Source organism: Rhincodon typus, chromosome 30 (assembly GCF_021869965.1).
Source record: "Rhincodon typus isolate 14 chromosome 30, sRhiTyp1.1, whole genome shotgun sequence".
Taxonomy (NCBI): Eukaryota; Metazoa; Chordata; class Chondrichthyes; order Orectolobiformes; family Rhincodontidae; genus Rhincodon; species Rhincodon typus.
In genome coordinates, this window is record NC_063361.1 from 27,724,081 (window position 1) to 27,746,970 (window position 22,890).

The 22,890-nt window shown below is 43.8% G+C and overlaps 1 protein-coding gene across 1 annotated transcript in view; it reads left to right on the top strand.

The window, feature by feature from the left end:
* Window positions 1-196: 196 nt before the first annotated feature.
* cdc6 (cell division cycle 6 homolog (S. cerevisiae)) overlaps window positions 197-22,890 on the top strand; it is a 25,202-nt gene continuing 2,508 nt past the window's right edge. Inside the window, exons 1-11 of the mRNA XM_020521742.2 lie at window positions 197-430; window positions 927-1,081; window positions 3,738-4,013; window positions 4,772-4,977; window positions 8,145-8,317; window positions 9,952-10,058; window positions 12,025-12,164; window positions 12,382-12,482; window positions 14,918-14,982; window positions 17,699-17,907; window positions 19,897-20,037. Coding sequence (XP_020377331.2) covers window positions 937-1,081; window positions 3,738-4,013; window positions 4,772-4,977; window positions 8,145-8,317; window positions 9,952-10,058; window positions 12,025-12,164; window positions 12,382-12,482; window positions 14,918-14,982; window positions 17,699-17,907; window positions 19,897-20,037 — 1,563 coding nt within the window. The 5' untranslated portion in view covers window positions 197-430; window positions 927-936. The remainder of the gene's footprint in view (window positions 431-926; window positions 1,082-3,737; window positions 4,014-4,771; window positions 4,978-8,144; window positions 8,318-9,951; window positions 10,059-12,024; window positions 12,165-12,381; window positions 12,483-14,917; window positions 14,983-17,698; window positions 17,908-19,896; window positions 20,038-22,890) is intronic.

Consider the following 22,890-nt stretch of genomic DNA (forward strand, 5'->3'; position numbering starts at 1 on the left):
TAATATTGTGGGCTCTAATGGGCCAAGCTGTAATATTCTGGGCTGTAGTCGGCCGGGCTGTGATATTTTGGGCTGTAATTGGCCAGGCTGTAATGGGCTGGCCTGCGATATTCTGGGCTGTAACGGGCCGGCCTGTAATGGGGAGGAGGAAGCGGGGAACGTTGCGAGGTGAAGGAAGGAGCCAATCAGATTCCATGGGGGCGGGGTCAGGCTCAGGGTTGGCGGCAAAACGTGAAGTTCCATTTTCGCGGGAGTTTCATTCAGAGACAGAGACACAGACACAGACATAGATATAGATTCGGGTCACAGTGAGACAGGGAGTGGGATCTGCCTTTACCCACGCCGCCTGTTTCCGAGCCGAGCAAGGACCAGATCCCGAGCTTGACCCGTGCAGCTGAGCCCAGGAGAAGGAGATTGAAGCTCCCAACAGGTTAGTTCATCGAAAATTTTGCTTCATACTTTGGCTGCATTAGTTTCTTTTAATTTCAGGTAGTACGCTTCCATTTAATTCTTTCTCTCCAATCTTGTACCGGGTTTAATTCTCTCTCTGTATGGTTTCTGCTTCCTGTAGTTCCGTTTTGGGTTTAATTTCCACCCACTTTGCGTTTTTTACTCTGGTTTCAATGCTACAACCCGCTAGGCTTTTTTTAAAAGTCGATCTTGTTCGAGTTTAATTTGTCTACTTTTGTAATTATTTTCTGTGTTTAATATTTCCTTCTCTGCTGTCGCCCAGTTTTGGGTGTAATAATCTTTTTTTCTCTGTTTTACTTTAACCCAAGTATTAGATTAAACCCAATCTAAAGTACTACAGGATTTTCTCTCTGCATGTGTCGCTATAATTCCTTTTCTTTCTCCTCGCTCTTATTTGCCTCTAACCCTGTTCCGGCTGTTTTTATCTCAATACATATCTTTTTGCTGTAACTCAGTTTTGCCAGCATGCCTTCTACGTGGAAGACCGGGACACAAACCACCATCGACTTTCCCAAGAAGAAATTTCCCCTGTGCCGCGCAGTGACTAAGGAAAGTCAAGGATCACAGCCCAGAGACCAGAAGCAACCACTCAGTCCCCGGAAACGTCTCGGTAATACTGCCCCTTAAAGGGCTGAAACTATCAGTTCTTGTTCTTCATTTTAAAACCCTTGTGCCTTTTTGCAGCTGGCAGGCTCTTGTCTGACGTACAGGCCAGAAGCTTGACATTTGACAAAGTATTATTTCTTTAGCTTTATGTAAGGCTCCTGTAATTTTACCCCCGAATGTCTTGTTTCTAAAAGTTAGTCAGTGCTGTTTACTTTAAGCCAACCTAGAGATTTTTTGACTGATCCATGCATCTCTTGGCCACAGGAGCCTCTTTAATGGCTACAAATCCACTTTCACAGGTACCACATTTCGTTTTAAAAGCAAAACATAACAGTTAATCTGAACATTGCTAAGTGCTGGCTGCAGCATCAGATGAGGTGTAAGTTTTTTTTTGTGAGCTTCATTGACAAGATCAGCATTTACTGCCCATCCCGAATTGCCCTTGTGATGTTGGCTGCTGCCATGAACCCCCTACAGTCCTTGCGTGAGTCAGCTGGAGATGATTTTTTTTTTCTGTAATGCTTTGACACACAGAACCAGCTTGCTAGGCCATTTCAGAAGGCAGTTCAGAGATAATTGACCTTGTTTCAAAGGGAATGGGGTACAATATTAGGAGGCTGTTGCTAAAAATGATCAAGGTCATACAAGGGGTACTGTGAAGTTTTGGCCCCCATGTCTAAGGAAAGATATATTGGCATTAGAGGCAATGCAGAGAATGTTTACTAGAATGATCTTAGATATGGAGAGTTTGAGTAGGTTGGGTTTGTACTCATTGGAATTTAGAAGAATGAGTGGTAACCTGATTAAAATGTATAAGATTCTTCGGGGACTTGACAGGGTAGAATGTGGAGCTGCTGCTGTAATGTATTGAAGACACGTGCCTCTTATTTTGACTCCCCAAGGGTCGCTGATGGTTAGTTAGATGCTGGACTCAGTACAGAGAAAGGAGGGAGGGAGCTGTGGCGCAGAGGTAGGGGCACAGCTGCTGGGAGTTTGATTCTCACTTACCCCAGAGGTGCATTATAATATCTCTGAATAGGTTGATTAAAAATACCGAGAGAAAGGAGGACTGGTGGCTGCAAACTATCCAAACCAGAATACAGCACAAACCTCTGGTTTACTCGCTCAATTTGTATTGTTACTATGATACTGCCACTTTAGATAAAGGAGATCTGACCCAGCATGTTCAATTTTCAGGGTGGAAGAATTGCAGAAGTGACTGATTGTGAGTATTTAGATGAATTACAGAAGTGTTAAGGTGCAAAATCAGACCATTCAGCCCACTGAGTCCGTATCTGCTCTCCAAATGAGCATCATGACTGAGTACAACTCTCATGCCTTTTCCCCTTACCCTTCTGCATTGTTTCTACTTAAATAAACATCTAGTAACCTCTTGAATACCTGAATTGAACCTACTTCCGCCATATTTCCAGGCCATGCTTCCCAGACTCGGACCACTGTGTGAAGGTTTCCTTCCCTACATCGCATTTGTTTCCTTTGCTAACCACTTTAAATCTGTGCCATCTCGATCTTCAGCCTTTTAAGAGTGGGAACAGGTTCCCTAAATTTTTTATTATGTCCAGACTCCTCTTGATTTTGATTTTGAAAACTATCAAATAGCCTTCTGACTTTCTCAGGCATCAAGGAGATTGATCCCAGCCTATCCAATCTACCCTCATGATTGACATCTCATCCTGCAACAATTCGAGTTAATCTCTTCTGCACTCTCTACGATGTGGTCATATTCTTTAGTGTGGTACCCAGTATTTCAGCTGAAGTCTAACAGTGTCTTACATAAGTTCAGCAACATCTCCTTTCTTCTGTGTGTGAAATCTTGTTCTATGACTATTGAAGTCAAGCAAGAGTTGTGCAGCTTAGATTGGTAAAGGGAAACTGGTGATTTTGAGCTGAAATGCGTCTTGAGAGAAGAATTTTAAAGATTTGTGTTCTCATGCATGAAGTGGGAGCAACAGGGTGCAGCAGCTGGCACTTGTTCAAATCTAGTGGTACCTGGAATCACAGAATTTTTATGGTGCATAAAGAGGCCATTTGATCCATCATTGCACTGGTTTTATTACCTAGTGCCAACCTCCATCTTTTCCTCACTATCCCTACACATCATTTCTATCCAAATAATTATTCAATACCCTGTTGAATGTCTCAAGTAAACCTGCTTCCACCGCGTTTCCAGGAATATCCAAACAACTCACTGTGTGAAATGTTATTTCTCACATCACCCTTGCTTTGTTTGCACATCACATTAAATCTGTGCCCTCTGATTTGTTCTTTCCTCTTTTACGAGGGGAACAGCTTCTCCCTATCTACTCCGTCCAGCTCACTTATGATTTGAAAACCTATGTCGGATCTCCTCTCAGCCCGTGTTCTCTCCAAGTTGAACAGTTCCACCTGCTTTAATCTATTCTTGTAACCCTGAAGTTTCTCAAACCTGGAACCATTCTAGTAAATGGTTTCTGCACTGCCTGTGGCACCCACATCTATGTACGATGGAAAATGTAGCTTCCACGAAGGGAAAGGACTTGCTAGTAGTCGGTCAGGATTTCTGTTGAGACGTGTGTCCATCCAAGTGTGAGTCATGAAGGGAGGGCCTTGTCTACAGTCAAATATTATTCTGAAAAAACCTGTCTTTTAAACTTTTGTAGGTGTTGAGAACCTGTGTAATGTACCACAGCCTCTAGAGTGTTCACCAACCAAACGGAAGAAGGAAAATCAGCCTCTTGCTCTGTCAACCCCCAGAGGTCGAAAATTAGAATTTGGTGAGAGCCCATTAAAACCGACAGGAAGGCACAGATCACTCTCTGCCCATAAATCACCAGAGCGGACAGGATGCCCTCTCAATAAGGGGGATGAGACTCCTTGTTCCGAAAACCATCTTTGTGAGCTCTTGTCTCCCATTGCAAGGCATTTAAAACAGCAAGGTATGTTCGTGTAAAATTGATCTTGATTCCTCAACTAGACCGTGACGTAAGATTTTTCCTGTTTCATTTGAAGTATGGCAATTGTTCCTGCAACAATACAGTGCTCCCTCAGGACTGCGCTGGAGTGTCAGCCTGGCTTAGCGTGGAAGTCTCTGGAGTCAGGCTTCAACTCACCGTCTTTGTACTCGGATGGACATGTGTGACCCACTAAGCCAAAGCTGGTACGAGATGTCCCATGCTGGTGTTGTTGGGCAGTCTATCTTCAAAGTACAAACCAGTTTGACTCCTCTTGATGGCGAGCCTGGACATTTTCAGTACGGAAGCCTTCTTGAATTACTACATGCTTCCCTTTCTCAGTGATAGCTGCAGTGCAAACTGATAGAAGAAGCTTGTTACTATTTTTATCCTATTGCCTTCCTTTCCCCTCCCCTGCCTCCTATTTTCTTCTCCTAATACTTTAAATGTGTAGAATGTGCAGCCAATTAATTCAACAAAGTATTGGTGTCATTTAATTCTCATTTATACTAACTTAGTTAAAATTTGCAAACTTCACTAACTTTTCAAATGGATAAGTCATTCAGCAGGGCGCAACCACTTCTACTGCCAAATGTTGTTATTGAAATAAGTTGCGTTTGTGAGCTGCTAGGAGAAGTGCAGAATGTAGAGCTTCTGTGTTTTGCTGTCTTTCTGTTGCACAATATTCATGTGATTCAGTGCAGAGCCTTGAGATTCCTTGAATTAATCATTTATTTCCACAGTTTCAGGTGCGTGTTATCTACAGACCAAGCAGGTGTTGAACACAACCATTCCTGAGCGCCTCCTTGCGCGTGAGCGTGAGACTGAAGCTATCTCTCAGTTTATAACAGATCACATCAGTGAGGAGAAGCCAGGGAGTCTTTATGTTTCAGGAGCACCTGGCACAGGGAAAACTGCATGCGTGGAACGAATTATAGAGGATCTAAAGGTACTAGAGTCTGACGTAAAAGCAAAGAACTGAAGCTGCGGGAAATATGAAATACAAAGATTAAGTGCTGGAAATACTCTCTCTCCACGGATGCTGCCAAGTTGGTAGAAACAAGATTAGATGTTGAGTCTGATGTAACTCTTCTTTACAACTGACGTATTTCATATAATCCCTGTAGTGAGGAAAGAGGCTATTCAGCCCATCGAGTCTCCAAAGAGCATCCCACCCAATTTCGGCTCCCCACTGTATCTCCATAACTCCCCATTTCCTATGACTAATACACCTAACCTGCACATCTTTGGGAGGAAACCAGAGCTCCTGGTGGAATTGAACCTGTGTCCCTAGCACTGTGAGGCGGGAGTGCTAACCATGGCACACCTCACCACAAGTTAACCTGTTTCGCTCTCCTGGATCTGCTGAGTAATTCCAGCACTTGCCTGCTTTTATTACAGTCTGAAACCTGACCATTTCTTCTTTAAGGAGAGAAGTGCTGGAAATACTCAGGCAGCATAGCAAAGAGAGAATATAGTTAGCACGGAATTGAATAAATTTCTTCAGAACTCACATTGCTTCTATCTTCCTTTAATTTCTCTATTGTACGTTGTAAAATCTGTTTGAATTGAACAGTCCAGAAAGACCCAGGCCCTCCACTTAAGCCAATCTTTGCAACATGGAGTCTCATGTCTTTGTCTTTGAATTGGAAATTGATTAAAAATGCCATGAATCGTCTATCACACTATCTGTAGGCACATACTGAAAAGTGCTCAAGGACTAACTCTACTTCAGTTCCTGTCACCAGTACCTTGTTCTCATTACCCACATGGGAGAGTGCATCTTCCCTCCAGTTGAACAAATATCCTGTTGAGGGTTGTCCTTTTGTCATTGCATAGCAGCATTCCTTGGAGTCTCACGGGCATGTGCCTGACAAATCTGTCAGAAATCTGAGGAGGTAACGAGCAAGTTAGACAAAGGGGAGCCAGTGAATGTAATCAATGGATTTGCAGAAGGCCTTTGACAAGATGCTGCACAAGAGGCTTCCAAATAAGATAAGAGCCCATGGTGTGAGGGGCAATGTACAGGCATAGATAGAGGATTGACTGACTGGCAGAAGGCAGAGAGAAGGGATAAAGGGATCTTTTTCAGGATGGCATCTGGTGATGAGTGGATTTCCACCAGGTTTTGAGCTGGGACCATAACTATTCATGTTACTCATTAACAATCTGGACAAAGGAACTGAGGGCATTTTTGCTAAGTTTGCAGATGAGACAAAGATAGGTCGATGAGGAGGTGTGGAGGCTGCAGAAGGACTTGGACAGGCTAGGAGAGTGAGTAAAGAAGTGGCAACTGGAATACAGTATTGGGAAAGGTGAGGTTATGCATTTTGGTAAGAAGAAGAGAAGCGTAGAATATTTTATAAATGGGGAAGTGCTTTGGACATCTGAGGCACAAGGAAGTCTTCATTCAGGATTCTCTTAAGGTTAACATGCAGGTTCACTTTTCAGTTAGGAAGGCAAATATAATGTTAGTATTCCTTTCAAGAGGGCTTAGATACAAGAGGCAGAGATGTACTGCTGGGGCTGTATAAAGTTGTGGTCAGACTCCATTTGGTAAGCAGGTTTGGACCCCGAATCTAAGAAAAGATGTGCTGGCATTGGAGGGGTCCAGAGGAGGTTTACAAGAATGACCCTGGGGATGAAGGGCTTGCCATATGAGGAGTGGTTGAGGACTCTGGGTCTGTACTTGACACAGTTTAGAAGAATGAGGGGAATCGGATTGAAACTTGCAGAATACTGGAATGCCTGGATAGAGTGCATGTTAAGGAGATGCCTCCATTTGTAGGAGAGACTAGGAATTGAGGGCATAGTCTCAGAGTGAAGTTATGACCTTTAGAACTGAGATAAGGAATTTGACTAACCAGAGGAGGGTGAATCTGTAGAACTCATTGTTGCAGAGGGCTGTGGGTGCCAAGACATTGAGTGTATTTAAGTTCGGGAGAGGTTCTTGATTTGTAAGGGGATCAAGGGTTACAGGGAGAAATCAGGTGAATGGGGTTGAGAAACTTATCGGCCATGATCAAATGGCGGAGCAAACACTGGGCTATTTGGCCCATTTCTGCTCTGCTATCTTTATGGTCTTGCGTGTAATTAGATGCTTACCACCCACCCTAGGCTGATCTTGGTGAAGTGGATCAGGGTTAATGAGGCAGTTTTACCAAAGGCTGATCTTTCTAATCCTCTAGAACCACAGATTTGAAAAGCTGGACACTGGTCACTCCAGGTTATGCAGAATGTGTGACAGTGGAGGACACCTGATTGTTGTGGCACTATCCTGAATGAAGGCAGTTCCCTCAGTGAGAAACTGTAGGTGGAGTAGATAGCTGTTTGAGTGTGGAAATCAGTTTAGTTTTGTTGAGTATAAATGAACAGTTGACTGACTTCACATCAATTATCTTAATTGTTGCCCCTTTTATTTAAGAGTTCACACTGTTAATACACTAGAATTTAAAATGTTGCTTTAACCGAGTCGACTCGGATACTTTTGAGTCAATTTTATTTCCAGTTCACAGATCTCAAATCTAACAGCACTGATAAACTTATTCCATACATACGCACAGTCATATGCTACCCAATTATCCCTGATTTAACATAATCACCTGTTCCCTTGCTCCATTTGATCTCCAGCATCGTGCCAGACCCTATTCAAAGATAATATATACAATTGTGTCCCTCCATATCTGTATGAGAGTGTGGATGAACTGTGATGTCTTCCTTGTAAACAGTGTGGTATTTACAGAACAGCAGCAGGCCATTCAGCTGAACAGGTCTGTGCCATATTGGCCTCGTATGACCTTCACTTTAAATCTATTTACGCATCTTTTCTATCTTCTTTCCCTTGTGTTCGTATAGCTTCCCTTAAACCCATCTTTAATCTTAGCTTCTCCCTTTGGTCACACGTTTGTCTTTTATTTTGTGGGAGCTATAGAAATTTCTCTGAAATTTCCCACTGAGTTTGTTACAGGTGCCCTTGTATTTATGACCCAAGGTTCTGGTTAACTCCTTGACCCATCCCTTGATTAAATATTTTGCTTACCGTTCTTCTCAAGGGGAGGAAGGGAAGAGATTCTGTCATGTACTTGTCAGTGATCTTGTTTTGAACTTGCATTGCAGGAGAAACTTGGAGACACAGTCATCATTTCCATTAACTGTATGTCACTGAGGAGTTCGCAGGCCATTTTTTGCTCCATTGCAGACAAACTAATTGGAAAAGGAAAACTCAAATGTGCAAAAAAAGATTTTCCAAAGAAACTGGAAAGAAAGCTTACCAGCAAAGGCCCAATGGTGTAAGTTTCTTCTGAAATTCTCTATTTTGTGAGAGAACTGCAACTTGAATTTCTATATGCAGAAGATTGAGCTGGAAGTTTTATTTAAGGTTTTTGAAGAGATAGGGAGGGGGAAACTGTTCCCACCAGCTGTAGAGTTGGTAATCACAGAACCCTGTTTTAATGTTAGCCTGAGAGAATTTTTTTTTATGCATTGGGTTATAATCTGGAATGCATTGTTTGAGAGGAAACCTGTTCAGTGTTTACGTTCAAAAAGCAACTGGACCTGCCAAAAGATAATGGGATTAATTGGTTGCTCTTCAGAACGCACATTGACCAAATGGCCATCTATACAGTCTTACCAAGGTGTAGTGCTGGGAAGTACTATTATCTGTAGTTTTAAAGTCAAAAGAAGACAGCATCGAAGTAATACAAAGGTTCAGGCTAATGCTCTGGTGACACGGATTCAAATCGTTCCTGGTATCTGATGGAATTTAAATAGGCAATGATTGACCAACTCCTTTTTGCACAAGAAAATGGAAATATAGAAAATAGGAACAGGAATTGGCCTTTTGGCCCATCGAACCTGCCCCATTGTTCATTATGATCATGGCTGATCGTCCAATCCAATTACCTGTTCCTGCTTTTCCCCCCTACCCTTTGATCCCTATAGCCCCAAGTGCTACATCCAACTCCTTATTGAAATAATACTATGTTTCGGCCTTAATGGTTTCTGTGGTAGTAAATTCCACAGGCTCGCCACTCTCTGGGTGAAAAAATTTCTCTTCCTCTCGGAGCTAAATAGTTTACCCCATATCCTTAGACTGTGACCCCTGTTTCTGGACTCTTTCCCCCCCCCCCCCCCCCCCCCCCCCCCCCAAAAAAAAAACAACAATCGGGCATATCTTTCCTGAATCCGCCTTGTCTGTTGTCCTTACCTGGTCCGGCCTACATGTGACTCCACACCTACAGGAATGTGACTGACCACTAACTGCTCTCTGGACAATTGGGGATAGGTAACAAATGCTGGCCTTGCACATTACTCACATCGTATCAAAAAATAAAGAAAGCTTAATGAGGACAAGTTGATTTAAACTTGTGATTAAATTCTTGCGGTTATAAGGAGCAAATAATTGACGATGTACCCTATCAAAGGCTCAGAATGTTTGCACAGGCATTGATATTCAATAGTGATTAAAAATTAATAAGTTCAATAGGGAATTCAGGAGCAACTTGTAGATTGAGGCTTGCTATCGCAAGGCATAGGTGAAGCAAATAAGATAGTTGCAACTAAGGGGCAGCTGGATAAATGCATGAGGGAGAATGGGATAGAAGGAGACACTTAATAGGATGGCAGAAGGCTCATGTGCGATTATGAACACTGACACAGACTGAAGGTGAGTGACCTGATTTGTCTTTATTCTAAGTGGTTAGTGAATTTCTGAGAACAGAGACTATTTTAAACCTTAATTCACTGACATCAAATGTGATGTTTACTGTCCACTTTTTGTTTGGTTTCAGAGTAGCATTAGAAAGGCATGGAACAAATGTCAGGAGAAAAACATGAGTGGCTTTTAGTGTGTGCCTCCTTGTGGAACTAATGAAACATTTTAATATTAGCTATGGATTTTAAGGAAACTGTAATTTATTCACAGCCTTTTGGTGCTGGATGAGATGGATCAGCTGGACAGCAAGGCTCAAGATGTCCTCTACACCTTGTTTGAGTGGCCGTGTCTCATCAACTCGAGGCTTCTACTCATTGGTAAGATTTGTCAAAAGTATCTTGCTGATTTCTGGTTCAAACAGTAGGACTTGCTCTATCTGTAATAGGCAGTGCATGATTTAAAGGTTCATTTAGTCTGGAGGTTTAAACAAAACTAAAAATTATGTAATGATGCAAGGAAGTAAATATTCACCAGTCTTCACAAATTGTAACTTTTTGCACTAAAGTGATTGGCCGTTAAATGTTTGTGTTTTCTGCTTAATTTATATCAAGTTCTGAAAAGTGCCATTCTTGGCTGGCAGAATCTGCAGTTCTGAGGAGGGTTCACTGTACCCAAATGTTAACTCTGATTTCTCTCCACAGATGCTGGCAGACCTGCTGAGCTTTTCCAGCAACTTCTGTTTGTGTTTTAGAATTTGCAGGGAGCTGTGCCATGATGAGGCACCAATACAGTCCAAAAAAGTCTTGGAGTACTTCATTGGAGCATTGTCAAATGTGATACTGAACTATGCAAGGAGATGCTAGAGTGGTTGGCAAAAATTTTGTCACTGTGCAATACCTTAAAGGTACTGGAATAGGCAGGTTGTCTTACGAGGAAATGTTGGACAGGTCTTGTCTACTGCAGTTTACAAGAGTAAGAGACAACTTGATTGAAACATACAAGACCCTAAGAGGTCTTGACAGGATAAATGTAGAAAGCATGTTCCCTCTAATGGGAGAATCTAGGACTAGGGTTCACCGTTTTTAAAAATAGAAAGAGCTTGTCCACTTAAGACAGATGAGAAATTGTTTTCTTACTAAAGGGTTGTTAGTCTTTGGAACTCTTTCTTCCTGAAAAAGTGTTGGAAGTGAAGTCCTTTGATTTAATTTATTGTTGTCAAATGTATTGAAGTATAATGAAATTTTTTTTGCTTTGTGTGCACTATAGGCAGATCATACCATACAAATCAGAGGATGTTTAGACGGAGTGAGACATACAGTCCTTTTTAACGCAGTGGTAGAAATATTCTTGTGCGATGGGGTGAAAGGTTATCAGGCATAGGCTGAATTGTGGAAGAATACAATCGGCCTTAATCTTACTGAATGGTAGAGCCAGCTTGAGGAATAGTGACCTACTTCTTCTAGTTTGAATATTTTATATATTTTTTTTCCTTTTATTCATTAACGGAATGTGGGCGTTGCTGACTAGGCAGCATTTATTGCCTATCCCTAATTGCCCAGAGTCAACCACATTGCTTTGGGCCTGGAGTCATATGTAGGCCAGACCAGGTAAGTTCCCTTCCCTAACGGGCATTAGTGAACCAGAAGGGTTTTTCTGACAAACGGCAATGAATTCATGGTCAGCATTAGAGTCTGAATTATTTTCTTTTTTAATTTATTGAATTCAAATTCCATCATCTGCCACGGCAGGATTTGAACTTGGGTCCGCAGAACATTATCTGTGTCTCTGGATTAACAGCCCAGTGATAATACCACCAGGCCATCACCTTTCCATTAGGTAGGATGCACATTTGGTTTCCTGCTTCACCACCTGCTATAAAATCCACTTCTAAACACACTATAAATACTAGAATGAGAAATGTGTTCCTAGTGATTATTCTTGACCAAGTTGCTAAAAGTAATAAAACTGATTGTGTGGTGAAGTTGGTTTTGTGACTGTGTGCAGGATGCCTGAACTGAATCCAGCATGTTCACTACAAAAATGAAATGCACTTGATGCTGGAATTTTGAAATCGAAACACATCTTGTAAATGCTCAGTAGGTCTGGCTACCACCTGGAGGAAGATCGGTTCATTTTTTTCAATTCGATGGTCCTTTTATCATCAGCTGCTGCAGGTCCAATTGGGAAAGGTCAATATGGAACCAAATTGTTCTGATGTGTAAATGCAGTTGCCATGTTTCGATTTGACTTTAATGATTGGACTCCTGTGGAATTGAATAGAACAGGCAAATGAGCAAAGTCCATTGGAGCTGAATTGATCGTTGTTGTGAATTCTACCCCCAGGAATTGCAAATGCACTGGATCTGACTGATCGGATCCTGCCCCGACTTCAAGCCCGGCCCAAATGTAAACCTCAGCTCCTGAACTTCCTGCCTTACACCAGGGAGCAGCTTGTCGCTATTCTGCAGGACAGACTGAATCAGGTACAAACACTGTTTGGGGGGTTTGGATACCTTTTTTCTTTGCAAATTTGCCCAATTACTTTAAATATCGGAGCACATAACCATGCAGGTCTCTTGCTGAGACGTCACTTGGTGCAATTCACTATAAGCACTGAGCTCCATTGTAATCACTGTACCAGTACAGCGCTCAGAGCTTCACTCTCAACTATCTTTCTTTTCTTATAAAATAAAAATACAGGTTTCTGGGGAAAAGGTTTTGGACGCGGCTGCCATTCAGTTCTGTGCTCGTAAGGTTTCATCTGTATCTGGCGATGCTCGCAAAGCCTTGGATGTGTGCAGGTAGGAAATAGAGATCAGCTTATCCACCTGTTTTTCTGAACCTAAACTGAATGGAGAAAGCTCTTGAATCAATGTGGAAAGTTAGCATCAAAAATGGTCAAGAATCTGGTCCCTGTTGCAAGGGACTTCGGGGACTTGTGCAGACTTCTGCTGTTCTTGGTAATTCATTGATTTCAATAACACAAGAAATAATCCCTTGAGCCTGCTCTGCCATTTGGTATGATTGTTGCCCATCATAGACCTTCACTCCACCTTCCTTCCTGCCTGCCCCACCCATTCTCAGCCTCGGCCTCAAACATACTCCATGATGAAGGATCTGTAAACTTCCTGGAGCGGAGAATTCCAAAACTTCTCTCTCCTTATCCTGGAGAGTCACAACCTCCCGGATTCCCCAGCTGTTGAGTCTGCTTTGAGGTGGACATGGAGTAGGCTTTTGTAATCAGAACCTTTTGCGTACCATTCCACAAACATTTCTAGGGATCCCTGCCACATGCCTTAAGGCTTTCACACACTGCCCATCACGTGACCAATGTCATTGCTAGTGATGTCATCATTTCTCTTATTGTTACCAGCTTCCCTTGTACAACAGCAGTCAAGAGAGGCTGAATGGCCTCTGTCTACATTATCAACCCTTCAGAATCTTGTATTTTACAAGGTAGCCAATCGTGATAGCGCTTCAAAGCGTACTCTGGTGCCCAGAGTATCCTGTAGGTAATCGTGGAATCATATAGTACAGAAAAACCTCTGCAGCCCATTGACTTCGACACCGACAAGAAAGATCTTCTAAATCTACATTCGTCCCACTTTCCAGCACTTGGCCCATAGCCTTCAATGTTATGAAATTTCAAGTGCTCATCCAAGTACTTTTTTCTTTAAAGACTATTATGAGATATTAGCTCCCTTAACTACCCTCCCAGGCATTCCAGAAGTAGCCAGGTACAAATGGTTGAAAGGAAATCAGGCTGCAGAAGTGAATTTTTGAGTATCGGTTCTCAATGCATAAAAAAGTGACCACTGGAGCCCCCATATGTGCAGGTGACACCCCCATCCACCCCATGAGATTAGTTGCTCTGACGCCTGTATTGTTAGTGTGCTGGGATCACATCCCAGTGTGTGATCAGGGCCCGCTCGATGCGTGTGATAGAAAGCATGGGGCCATCACTCTGCTCGTGTGTATACAGGAGCCACTAGCAAAGAACTGTGCAGTGGAAAGGACATGAGGGTTGCGAGTTGAGGCCAGGGTTTGTAGACCACCAGCAGTACAGTATGGTCTTTTCACCTTCAGAGTCTGGCTCCATTTCACTGACTCCCAGGAGCAGGCAAAGTAGCAGCAAACTCTCTGATAGAATCTCATGATAGAAACCAACACTGAATTGAAAAACAAAATAGTGAAATATGTATTGGTCAAGAGGGGGAAAAGAAAGTGAGGGTAGAATTATTTTCTTAATGTTTTTTTAAAAATCAGCATGATATTGCACATGCAATAATCGGAGGTGAGCAAACACAGTTGGACTTGTCATCTGATGGTTGGCGTCGGCAGAGATTTCCTTAAACTGGACCGTAATCATCCCCATGGAGACTCGGCACTTTGTAATATCTCTCTCCCTCTTTGCCCAGATACATCTGGGATCTGCACAAGGCTGCAAAGCAAAAGTGGTGCAATCATTTAGAGATGAAAGTCTTTGTTTCATGAGGAGAGATTGAGCAGCTTAGGCCTATACTTGAAGAGTGAAAGGAGATGTTTTTGAGATATATAAGATGTCAGGGGGATTGACATAGGGCAAATGTTTCCTTTTGTGGAACAATCTAGAGTGAGTGATCATAGATTTAGGCTAAAGGGTGGCAGATTTAATACAGATGAGGAGGAGTCACTTTTTTTTTCAAAGGGTTATGAATCTGTGCAATTCACTTTCCCAGAATGCCTGGGAAATACTAATACATTTGAGGAGTTAGACTGTTTGGTTTTAAATTAGTGAAGGGTTAAAGGATTATGGAGAACGGGGCTGAAATGTGGAGTTGGAGCTGGAATGAGATCAGTTATGATCTTATTAAATGGCGGAGCACACTTGAGGGGCTGAATTGCCTACTCCTGCTCTTAGTTCTTAAGTTGTTCCAATGATTTTACGACAATAGATGAAAGTGGCTACTCTGAACGAAGGGAAGCCTTGATGAGCCAAGTTGCTTTGGAAGAAATCGATGCTTTGTTTTTGCCGATTGTATACAATCAGTGTGATAGTCTGAGCTGCTGCTGCACTACTGGCCAGTGGTGTCAACCTGTGTTACTGTGCTCCTTAGATGGTGTACTTGTTACGTCACTTCACAGTGGCATCGACAATAAATGCAGTTTTTGTTTTGTATGGAATTTAATAAACGCACCTTTTTATTGAAAGGCTATTGTTATTGATGTTGATCCTTTCAACTAATGATGTTTGCAGACGTGCTGTAGAGATTGTGGAATCGAATGTTCGAAGCCAGACTGCAACCAAGCCAACAGTAAAATGTAAGTTGATCAAAGTGCTGTATCTCTCTCTCGAACAGTTGGGGAGCTCATCACTTTCAGGAAGATACGAAGCTAGCAGACCTCCAGCCTGAGTAACCTTTAAACTCTTCTTTTTCTTTGCTTTTGACAGCTCCAGGCTGTTCTGGGTTTCAGCTCGTGTCATGGCTCTGGAAAATCTCTAATTATAATGGACACTTTGGCTTAAGAGATTCTGGGAGGGCTACACTCTGAAGTCCATATAGCCCTTTACATTTAGTTCCCTCCAGATCCTGTTAAATTTCTTGTGGAAATCATTCAGAATTCACCACTGTCATAAGCAGAGTGTTGTAGGCCATTACCACTCAGTAATTTCACTCTCTTTTTTTCGTGTTTATCCTCACCAGATTGTTTTCCAAAATCTTAAATCTATGTTCCCAATCTCTGAACAATTAGCTAATAAGGCCAGTTTTCTTTGCTGTATCTACACTGGCGATCATTTTATACATCTTTATCAAATCTCCTCTCTGTCTCCTTTCCTTCAATAAGATGAATCCCTTTTCCCATCCTAACCTTCATAACTAAAATCCCTCCACCCCTGCAACCGTTCTGGTAAATCTTTGCTGAACCTTTTGGAGGACCCCTGCGACCTTTCTAAAATATAACAAGGAGTGAGTGTAATACGTTGCCCATATTTGAACAGGGGAATGGGGCTCGTTAGTTTGTTCGACAGGAGTCAGCATGGATCTGATGGCCTGAATGGCCTCCTACTGTACTGTGCTGACTCTCTGGTCCCTGTGCATTATTGTTGCTGACTTCTGGCTGACTCTTGTATTGTTGAGGTTGTACAGGGTGTAGGTGAGGCCTCTCCTGGAGTACTGTGTCCAGTTCTGGTTGCTCAGTTGTAGGAAGGCTATTATCAAGCTGAAGAGGATTGAGAAGAGATTTGTCAGGATGTTGCCAGGAATGGAGTGTTTGAATTATAAGAGGAGGCTGGATAGGCTGGGACTTTTTTCACTGGAGTGTAGGAAGTTGAGAGGTGACCTTTTATTGAGGTTTATAAAATCATGAGGGGTATAGACAAGGTGACTGGCAGGTGTCTTTTCCCTAGCTTGGGGGATTTCAAGACTTGGGGGCACATTTTTAAAGTGAGAGGAGAAAGATTTTAATAAAAGGACAGGAGGGATAACTTCTTTTACAGAGTGATTCATGTATGACATAAACTTCCAGAAGAAGTGGTGGATGCAGTTATGTTTACAACATTTAAAAGACTCCTGGATAAGTACATGAATAAGGAATGTTTGGAGAGATTACGGGCCAAGAGGAGGCAGGTGGGATTAGTTTATTTTGGGATTATGGTCAGTATGGCCTAGTTGGACTGAAGGGTCTATTTCCATGCTGTATGACTCTTTGAACAGGATTAGCAATTTACATTCTGGCCCTCCTTTCAGAGGGCTTGGTGTCTTATCTTCAGTGAATGGAGCTAACCAGAGCAGGAAGGTGCTTTGGGCCAGCGTTTACTGCCCATCCCCTAGTTGTCCTTGGGGAGGTGCTGGTGAGGTGCTGGTGAGCTGCCTTCTAGCACAGTGTATTTGGTGTAGTTACAGCCCCCCTCTATGCCATTAGGGAGGCAGTTCCAGGATTTTGACTCCGCGATGCTGGAAGAATGGCCATACATTTCCAAGTCCGCACGGTGAATGGCTTAGAGAACTTGGTGGTGTTCCCATGAACCTGTTGCCCTTGACCTTCTCGATGGAATTGGTTGTGGGTTTTGAAGGTAGCCCTTAGTCAAATGCATCCAGGGAGAAGGGAAAATGCTTGTCATGGTAATCCTTAGTGACAGCGATAGAAGAATGGCCTGACTTCAAAAATTGTGAGCAATTGCCTTTGGGCTGGCATGGTGTTCATTACCGCCCCACGGCACCAGGGACCCAGGTTCAATTCTGCCCTCAGGCAGCTGTCTGTGTGGCGTTTGCATGTTCTTTCCGTGACTGCGTGGGTTTCCTCCACAGCCCAAAGACTTACAGGTTGGGTAGCTTGGCCAGTGTCCAGGGATGTACAGGCTAGGTGGAGTAGCCATGGGAAATGCAGGGTTACCAGGACAGGGTAGAGGCGTGGGTCTGGGTAGGATACTCTTCAGAGAGTTGGTGTGACCTCGATGGGACGAATGGCCTGCTTCCACACTGTGTAGGGATTCTGTGAATCTTTCTGTCTCTAGCTCTGTGTCACCACAATGAGGAAGAGTTGCACTGTCCTTCTTACTTTTGACAACTGGACTCAGTTGTCAATGTTGATTTGTGCAGTTTTCCTTTGCATTGATGTCTGGGACAGAATCTCAATGTAGAAGGTTTGTCCAGTATTTAGTGCGGTTTACTAAGATGTCCTGTGTCAAACGTTACATATGCAAATCTTCTGACCTTTGCTTGATTCTCCTGTTCTGTCCCCATTTGTAATTGTGAATTTTGATCTTCAGGGATATTGGTGCTGATTAGAAAACCATTTTGTTCGAGCCACATTGGTCAGGTTTAGCAGAGTTACAATGCAGCGTAACATTTCCACCTTCTAGCCCAGGCCCTAATTAATGATACCCGGTATGTTTTAATACTGGGTGTGGAAGGTTTGTGTTTTGTGGGGATGTATTTTGTGGACTCTTTAAGGGGTAGTTGATGCACTGGTTTCTGCTCGGTGTTTGAAAGTGGACTTTATGCTGCTGTTCATTGAAGTGTCCTTCTGTTTGAAGCTGAATCTCCAGAAACACCAGCTCAGTCTCCAGGCCTGAAGAAGGTGGGTCTACCACACGTTTCCCAGGTCATTTCCCAAGTATATGGTGACCGGATGACATCAAGCTCTGGGTCTGATGAGTGCTTTCCTCTCCAGCAGAAGCTGCTGGTCTGTTCTCTGCTCCTCCTAACCAGACACTCGAAAGTAAAAGAAGTCACGCTGGGAAAGGTAAGTGGAACTAAACGTGCTAGAAATGTTCTGTAATGATAGTGGATATGATGGGTCGGGACTCCCACCCTGTCGGGATGGGATGAGATGTTAAAACTAGGCTTGGCTTGCATTCTCAAGTGGATGTAAGTGATAGCACAGTATTGTTTCAAAGAGGAGGGAATGTTTTTCTAATCTTCCATGAGATATGGGTGTTACTGGCACGTCCGCATTTATTACCCATCCCTAATTGCCATTGAACTGGTCCAGCAAGCCAGAGGGCAGTTAAGAATCAACTGCATTGCTGAGAGTCTGGAGACACCTGTTGGCAGATTTCATAGGATCTATACAGTGTGGAAGCAGACCATTCAGCCCATTGAATCCACACCGACCTTCCGAAGAGCATCCCACCCAGACCCACTTCCCTCCCTACCCTATACTTCTAATCCTGCATTTCCCATGGCCAATCCACCCAACCTGTACATCTTTGGTCTGTGGGAGGAAACCCACGCAGACACAGGGAGAACTTGCAAACTCCACACAGCTCCCAAAGGCTGGAACCGAACCTGGGCCTCTGTCACTTTGAGGCAACAATTTTTTTTTTTTTTTTCCTTTTAGTCATTAATGGGATGAGGGCGTTGCTGACTAGGCCAGCGTTTATTGCCCAGAGGGCAGTTCAGAGTCAACCATATTTCTGTGGGTCTGGAGTCACATGTAGGCCAGATCAGTTAAGGAGGCAGTTTCCTTCCCTAAAGGACATTAGTGAACCAGATGGGTTTTTCCTACAATTGACAATGGATTCATGGGCATCATGAGACTCTTAATTCCAGATATTGTATTGAATTCAAATTCCACCATTTGCTGTGTCGGGATTTGAACCCAGGTCCCCAGAATGTTATTTAGGTCTCTGGATTAACGGTTCAGCGATAATACCACTTGGCCATCGCCTCCCCCCTGTGTTAACCACTGGGCATCTGTGCCACCACTTTCCTTCCCTCCAGGGCATTATTGAAATATATGGATTTTTGTGGCAATCTATGTTCATTTCCTGGTCAGTGTCACTGAGACCAGCTTTCCATTCCAGATTTCTGAACTGATCTCCAGTTCCAACAGCTGCTGGGATAGGATTTGAACCTGTGTCCACAGACAGTTCACCTGCACCTCTGGATTGCTTGTTCAATGAAATTGCCACCACAACACATGTTTAGCTTTAAGCAGATAATCTGAATTTTTAATTTTGATCATTTCTTCCCGTCTTTCTGTGAGTGCTTGCTCTGTGTAAATTGGTTACTACACTTCCTATGTTACAACGTGGCTGCACTTACTAAGTACCTCATTGGCTGCAGAGCTCTTAGCAATTTCCTGAAGTTGTGCAGAGAGCTCAGTGCTACTGTCCAAACTTCACTGCAGCTTTGGTCATGTGTTTGTAACTTGGACTCATTGCTTTTCATTGAATCACAGAATAATCGAGCACAAAGTGAGTCTGTTTTGTTCATTGACTAAGTTCCTTCTAATTTCCCCAGTCTCTGTGCAGACTTCAAAGGTCTATGTGTGTGTGGCTGGTGAAACTGGAAGTGATTGTGCCGACGCACTGATGGGTGTGCGCAGACCCTCGGAGCAGCCTTAAAACTTAGGGAGACCGTTGCCCATCAAATGGGCACTGCATCTTTCAAAGAACAATTCAGTCCCCCACTCTCTCCCCAAACCTTTACAACTGTAGCTGTCTGAGGTGTATAGCCTGTACCCTTTTGGACTGCTATCTGTGTTTCTATTGTTCCAATTCTTCGAAACTTTTTTTTTAAAACTCCATTGTGTTGTCGGTCACCTTTGACTTTTGACCCCTTGTTTGTCAATCCTTCACCCATTGGAAGACCCTTTCTCTTTCTTCGCTCTGATCTAAACCATGTGTGATTTTTAAACTTTGTTTTTGCATGTTGTTTTGAACCACTTGCTGCGAGTAAGAATACACTTGCTGTGCATGGTGTTTAAGCAGGGTGTTCTGTGTTTTAGCTCAGCGACACTTACAGTAAGATTTGCAGACAGCATCAGATGACCGGGGTGGATCAGTCAGAATGTTTGTCACTCTGTAGCCTCTTGGAATCCAGGGGAATCCTCTCCCTCAAGCGATCAAAAGAAGCTCGACTCTGTAAGGTAAGTGTAAGTGAGCTCAAGGTTTTTTCGTTCATGGGACGTTGGTGTCGCTGGCTGGCCAGCATTGTTTATTCCCATTCTTAGTTGCCCTTGAGAAGTTGGTGATGAGCTTACCTCAAACTGCTGCATTCCATGTGAGACTTCGTAATGATTGAGTCAACTGAGTGACTCTTAACTGCCCTAGCAAGCCAATAATATTGCATGTGGTTCTGGAGTTGCATGCAGACCAGGTAAGGATGGCAGATGGCCTCAGGGAAGGAAATTACTTGGGTTTTTCTGATAATTGACAATAGTTTTGTGGTCCTCAATATATTTTTAATACTGGGGTTTTTCATATTGAATTCAAATTCTACCATGTGCTATGGTGGGATTTGAACCCTGGTCTCCAGAAGGTTAGCTGAGTTTCTATGTTAATTAACAATAATACCACTAGGCCTCTGTTTTTCCTTTACACATATCTTTTGTGGGAAGTGGGTGTCGCTGGCTAGAGGACTATTTATAGTCTGTCCCCATGTGCCGCAGAGAAGGTGGTGGTGAGCGGTGTTTGGGACACCCACTGAGCTGTTAGAGAGGGATTTCCAGGATTCTGGGCCACTGCCCGTGCAGGAACTGTGATACATTTTCTAACGCACGCCCTCCCTCATTTTCCCTGCTGAGCTCCGTGCTCAGCAACAACTCCCCTAACTGGAAGTCAGTGAGTTGTTCTGTTAATTGGCATGGCCTGAGCAGCTTTGAGGGAGTGTTGGTTCTAAGTCAGGATGGCAAGTGAGGCTAGAAGGAGGACCTGCAGAGGGTGATGTACCCATGGATATGCTGCCTTTGTCCTTCTACGTGGCAGTTAAAGGAGGCTTGGTGACTTAGAATCCTAGAAACTGTACAGTGTAGATAGAGGCTACTTGGCCCATCGAGTCTGCACTAACCTAAAGAGCATCCCACCCAGTTCCATCCTGTCCTAGTAGTCAAGGTAAATGTGGGCTTACTGTACCTAGCACGGCCAGTCCTCTAACCTGTGCATCATTGGGCTGTGGGAGGAAACTGGAGCCCCTTCTAGAAACCCACACAGACCTGAAGAGAATGTGTAAACTCTGAACAGACAGTTGCCCAAGGCTGGAATCAAACCCGGATCCCTGTGAGGCAGCAGTGCTAATCACTGAGCCACCCCATAGTGTCTGTTAATTACAGCAGTGCATCCTGTAGATGATATGCACTGTGCATCAGTGGCGAAAGGAGTGAATGTTGAAGGTGGGGTGCTGATCAAGTGGGTTAATTTTGTCCTGGATGGTGATGCCCATCCAGACAAGTTAATTACACATCATACAAACTTCCCAACTGCTAAAGCCCAGGGCTTTTGTTCCTGATACACTGCTCGTTATGGAACCTCAGTCCTACATCTCTTGTCTCTGTTAAATTTTGTTAACGCTCCTGTGGAATACTTTGGGATGTCTCGGTGCTACTATATAAATTATGTTGCCCGTCTTTGCTGCATCATGCTGTAGCTGTGCGTTTCTACTCTCGGAGGTGGCTCTGAAGGCTGCCAGTTCTCATACTGACACCTACTGCGTCACTGTCTATCGACTAAATCATGGGAGACCCGCCATAACAGTCCAGTTTGTGACCCTGCAATGCCTCCGGTTTCCTTCACATACCAGGAGTTTTGGGTGCAGACCAGTGGTGTGGAAATAGAACTGATCACTGGTGCTGAATGCTTGATCTACCATTACCCTAGGAAATGCTCGTGTGTGGTGTTGTCTCTGCCAACAGAGGTGTTACTGCTGCCTCACTCATTCCAGACTGAGCCAGCCACTACAATGCAGCACATGCATAGGTTCTGTGATCCTTTGGTTTCTTGTGTTCCTGCAATGTATTGGGTCCTATGCTTGTTTAATGCTGAATTAATTTCCTCCCTATTGGAGTGGAGCCCACACCTCGAGTCCTGACAGTGAACTACAGTTCACCCCTGCACTGCCCGTTAAATTTGCTCGTTAGGTTCTGTAAGATCTTTATCATTTCCATATTTTCCTATCACACTTTTTAAACATAGAAGAATTTACAGATTGGCTGCCGTGATGGCTGGTTGAATGTTCAAAGACTGGGTTGGGGCAACTTCTGGCTTTATTGTATTCGAAGTGCTACATACACTGGCACTATCCCCCATCTCTTCCTCCGCTACATGGATGACTGTATCAGCGCTGCCTCGTGCTCCCACGAGGAGCTTGAACAACTTTACTAACACCTTCCACCCCAACAACTTCAAGTTCATCTGGACCATCTCCAATATCTTCCCTCCCCTTCCTGGACCTCTCTGTCTCCATCTTTTGGTGACCGCCTCGAAACTGAAATCTATTTCAAACCCATTGACTCCCTCAGCTATGTAGACTACACCTCCTCTCACCCACCTTCCCGCAAGAATGCAATCCCGTACTCCCAATTCCTCCGCTTCCGCTGCATGTGCTCCCAAAATGGAACGTTCCACTCCTGCACATCCCAGATGTTCTCCTATTTCAAGAACCATAACCCTCCCCCCCCCCGCCCCCCCAGTGATCGAAAATGCCCTCAACAGCACCTCTTGCATTTCCCAAACCTTTGCCCTCACATCCCCTTCCCCCCGCAACAAAAATAAAGACAGAATCCCCCTTGTCCTCACATACCACCCCACCAACCTCCGCATCCAACGTATCATTCTCCGCCACTTCCACCACCTACAATCCGACCCCACAACCGAAGAGATAGTTTCCTCCCCACTCCTATCTGCCTTCTGTAGGGACTGCTCTCTCCATGACTCCCTCGTCCGCTCCACATTCCCCACTAACCCCACCACCCCCGGCACCTTTCCCTGCAACTGCAGGAAGTGCT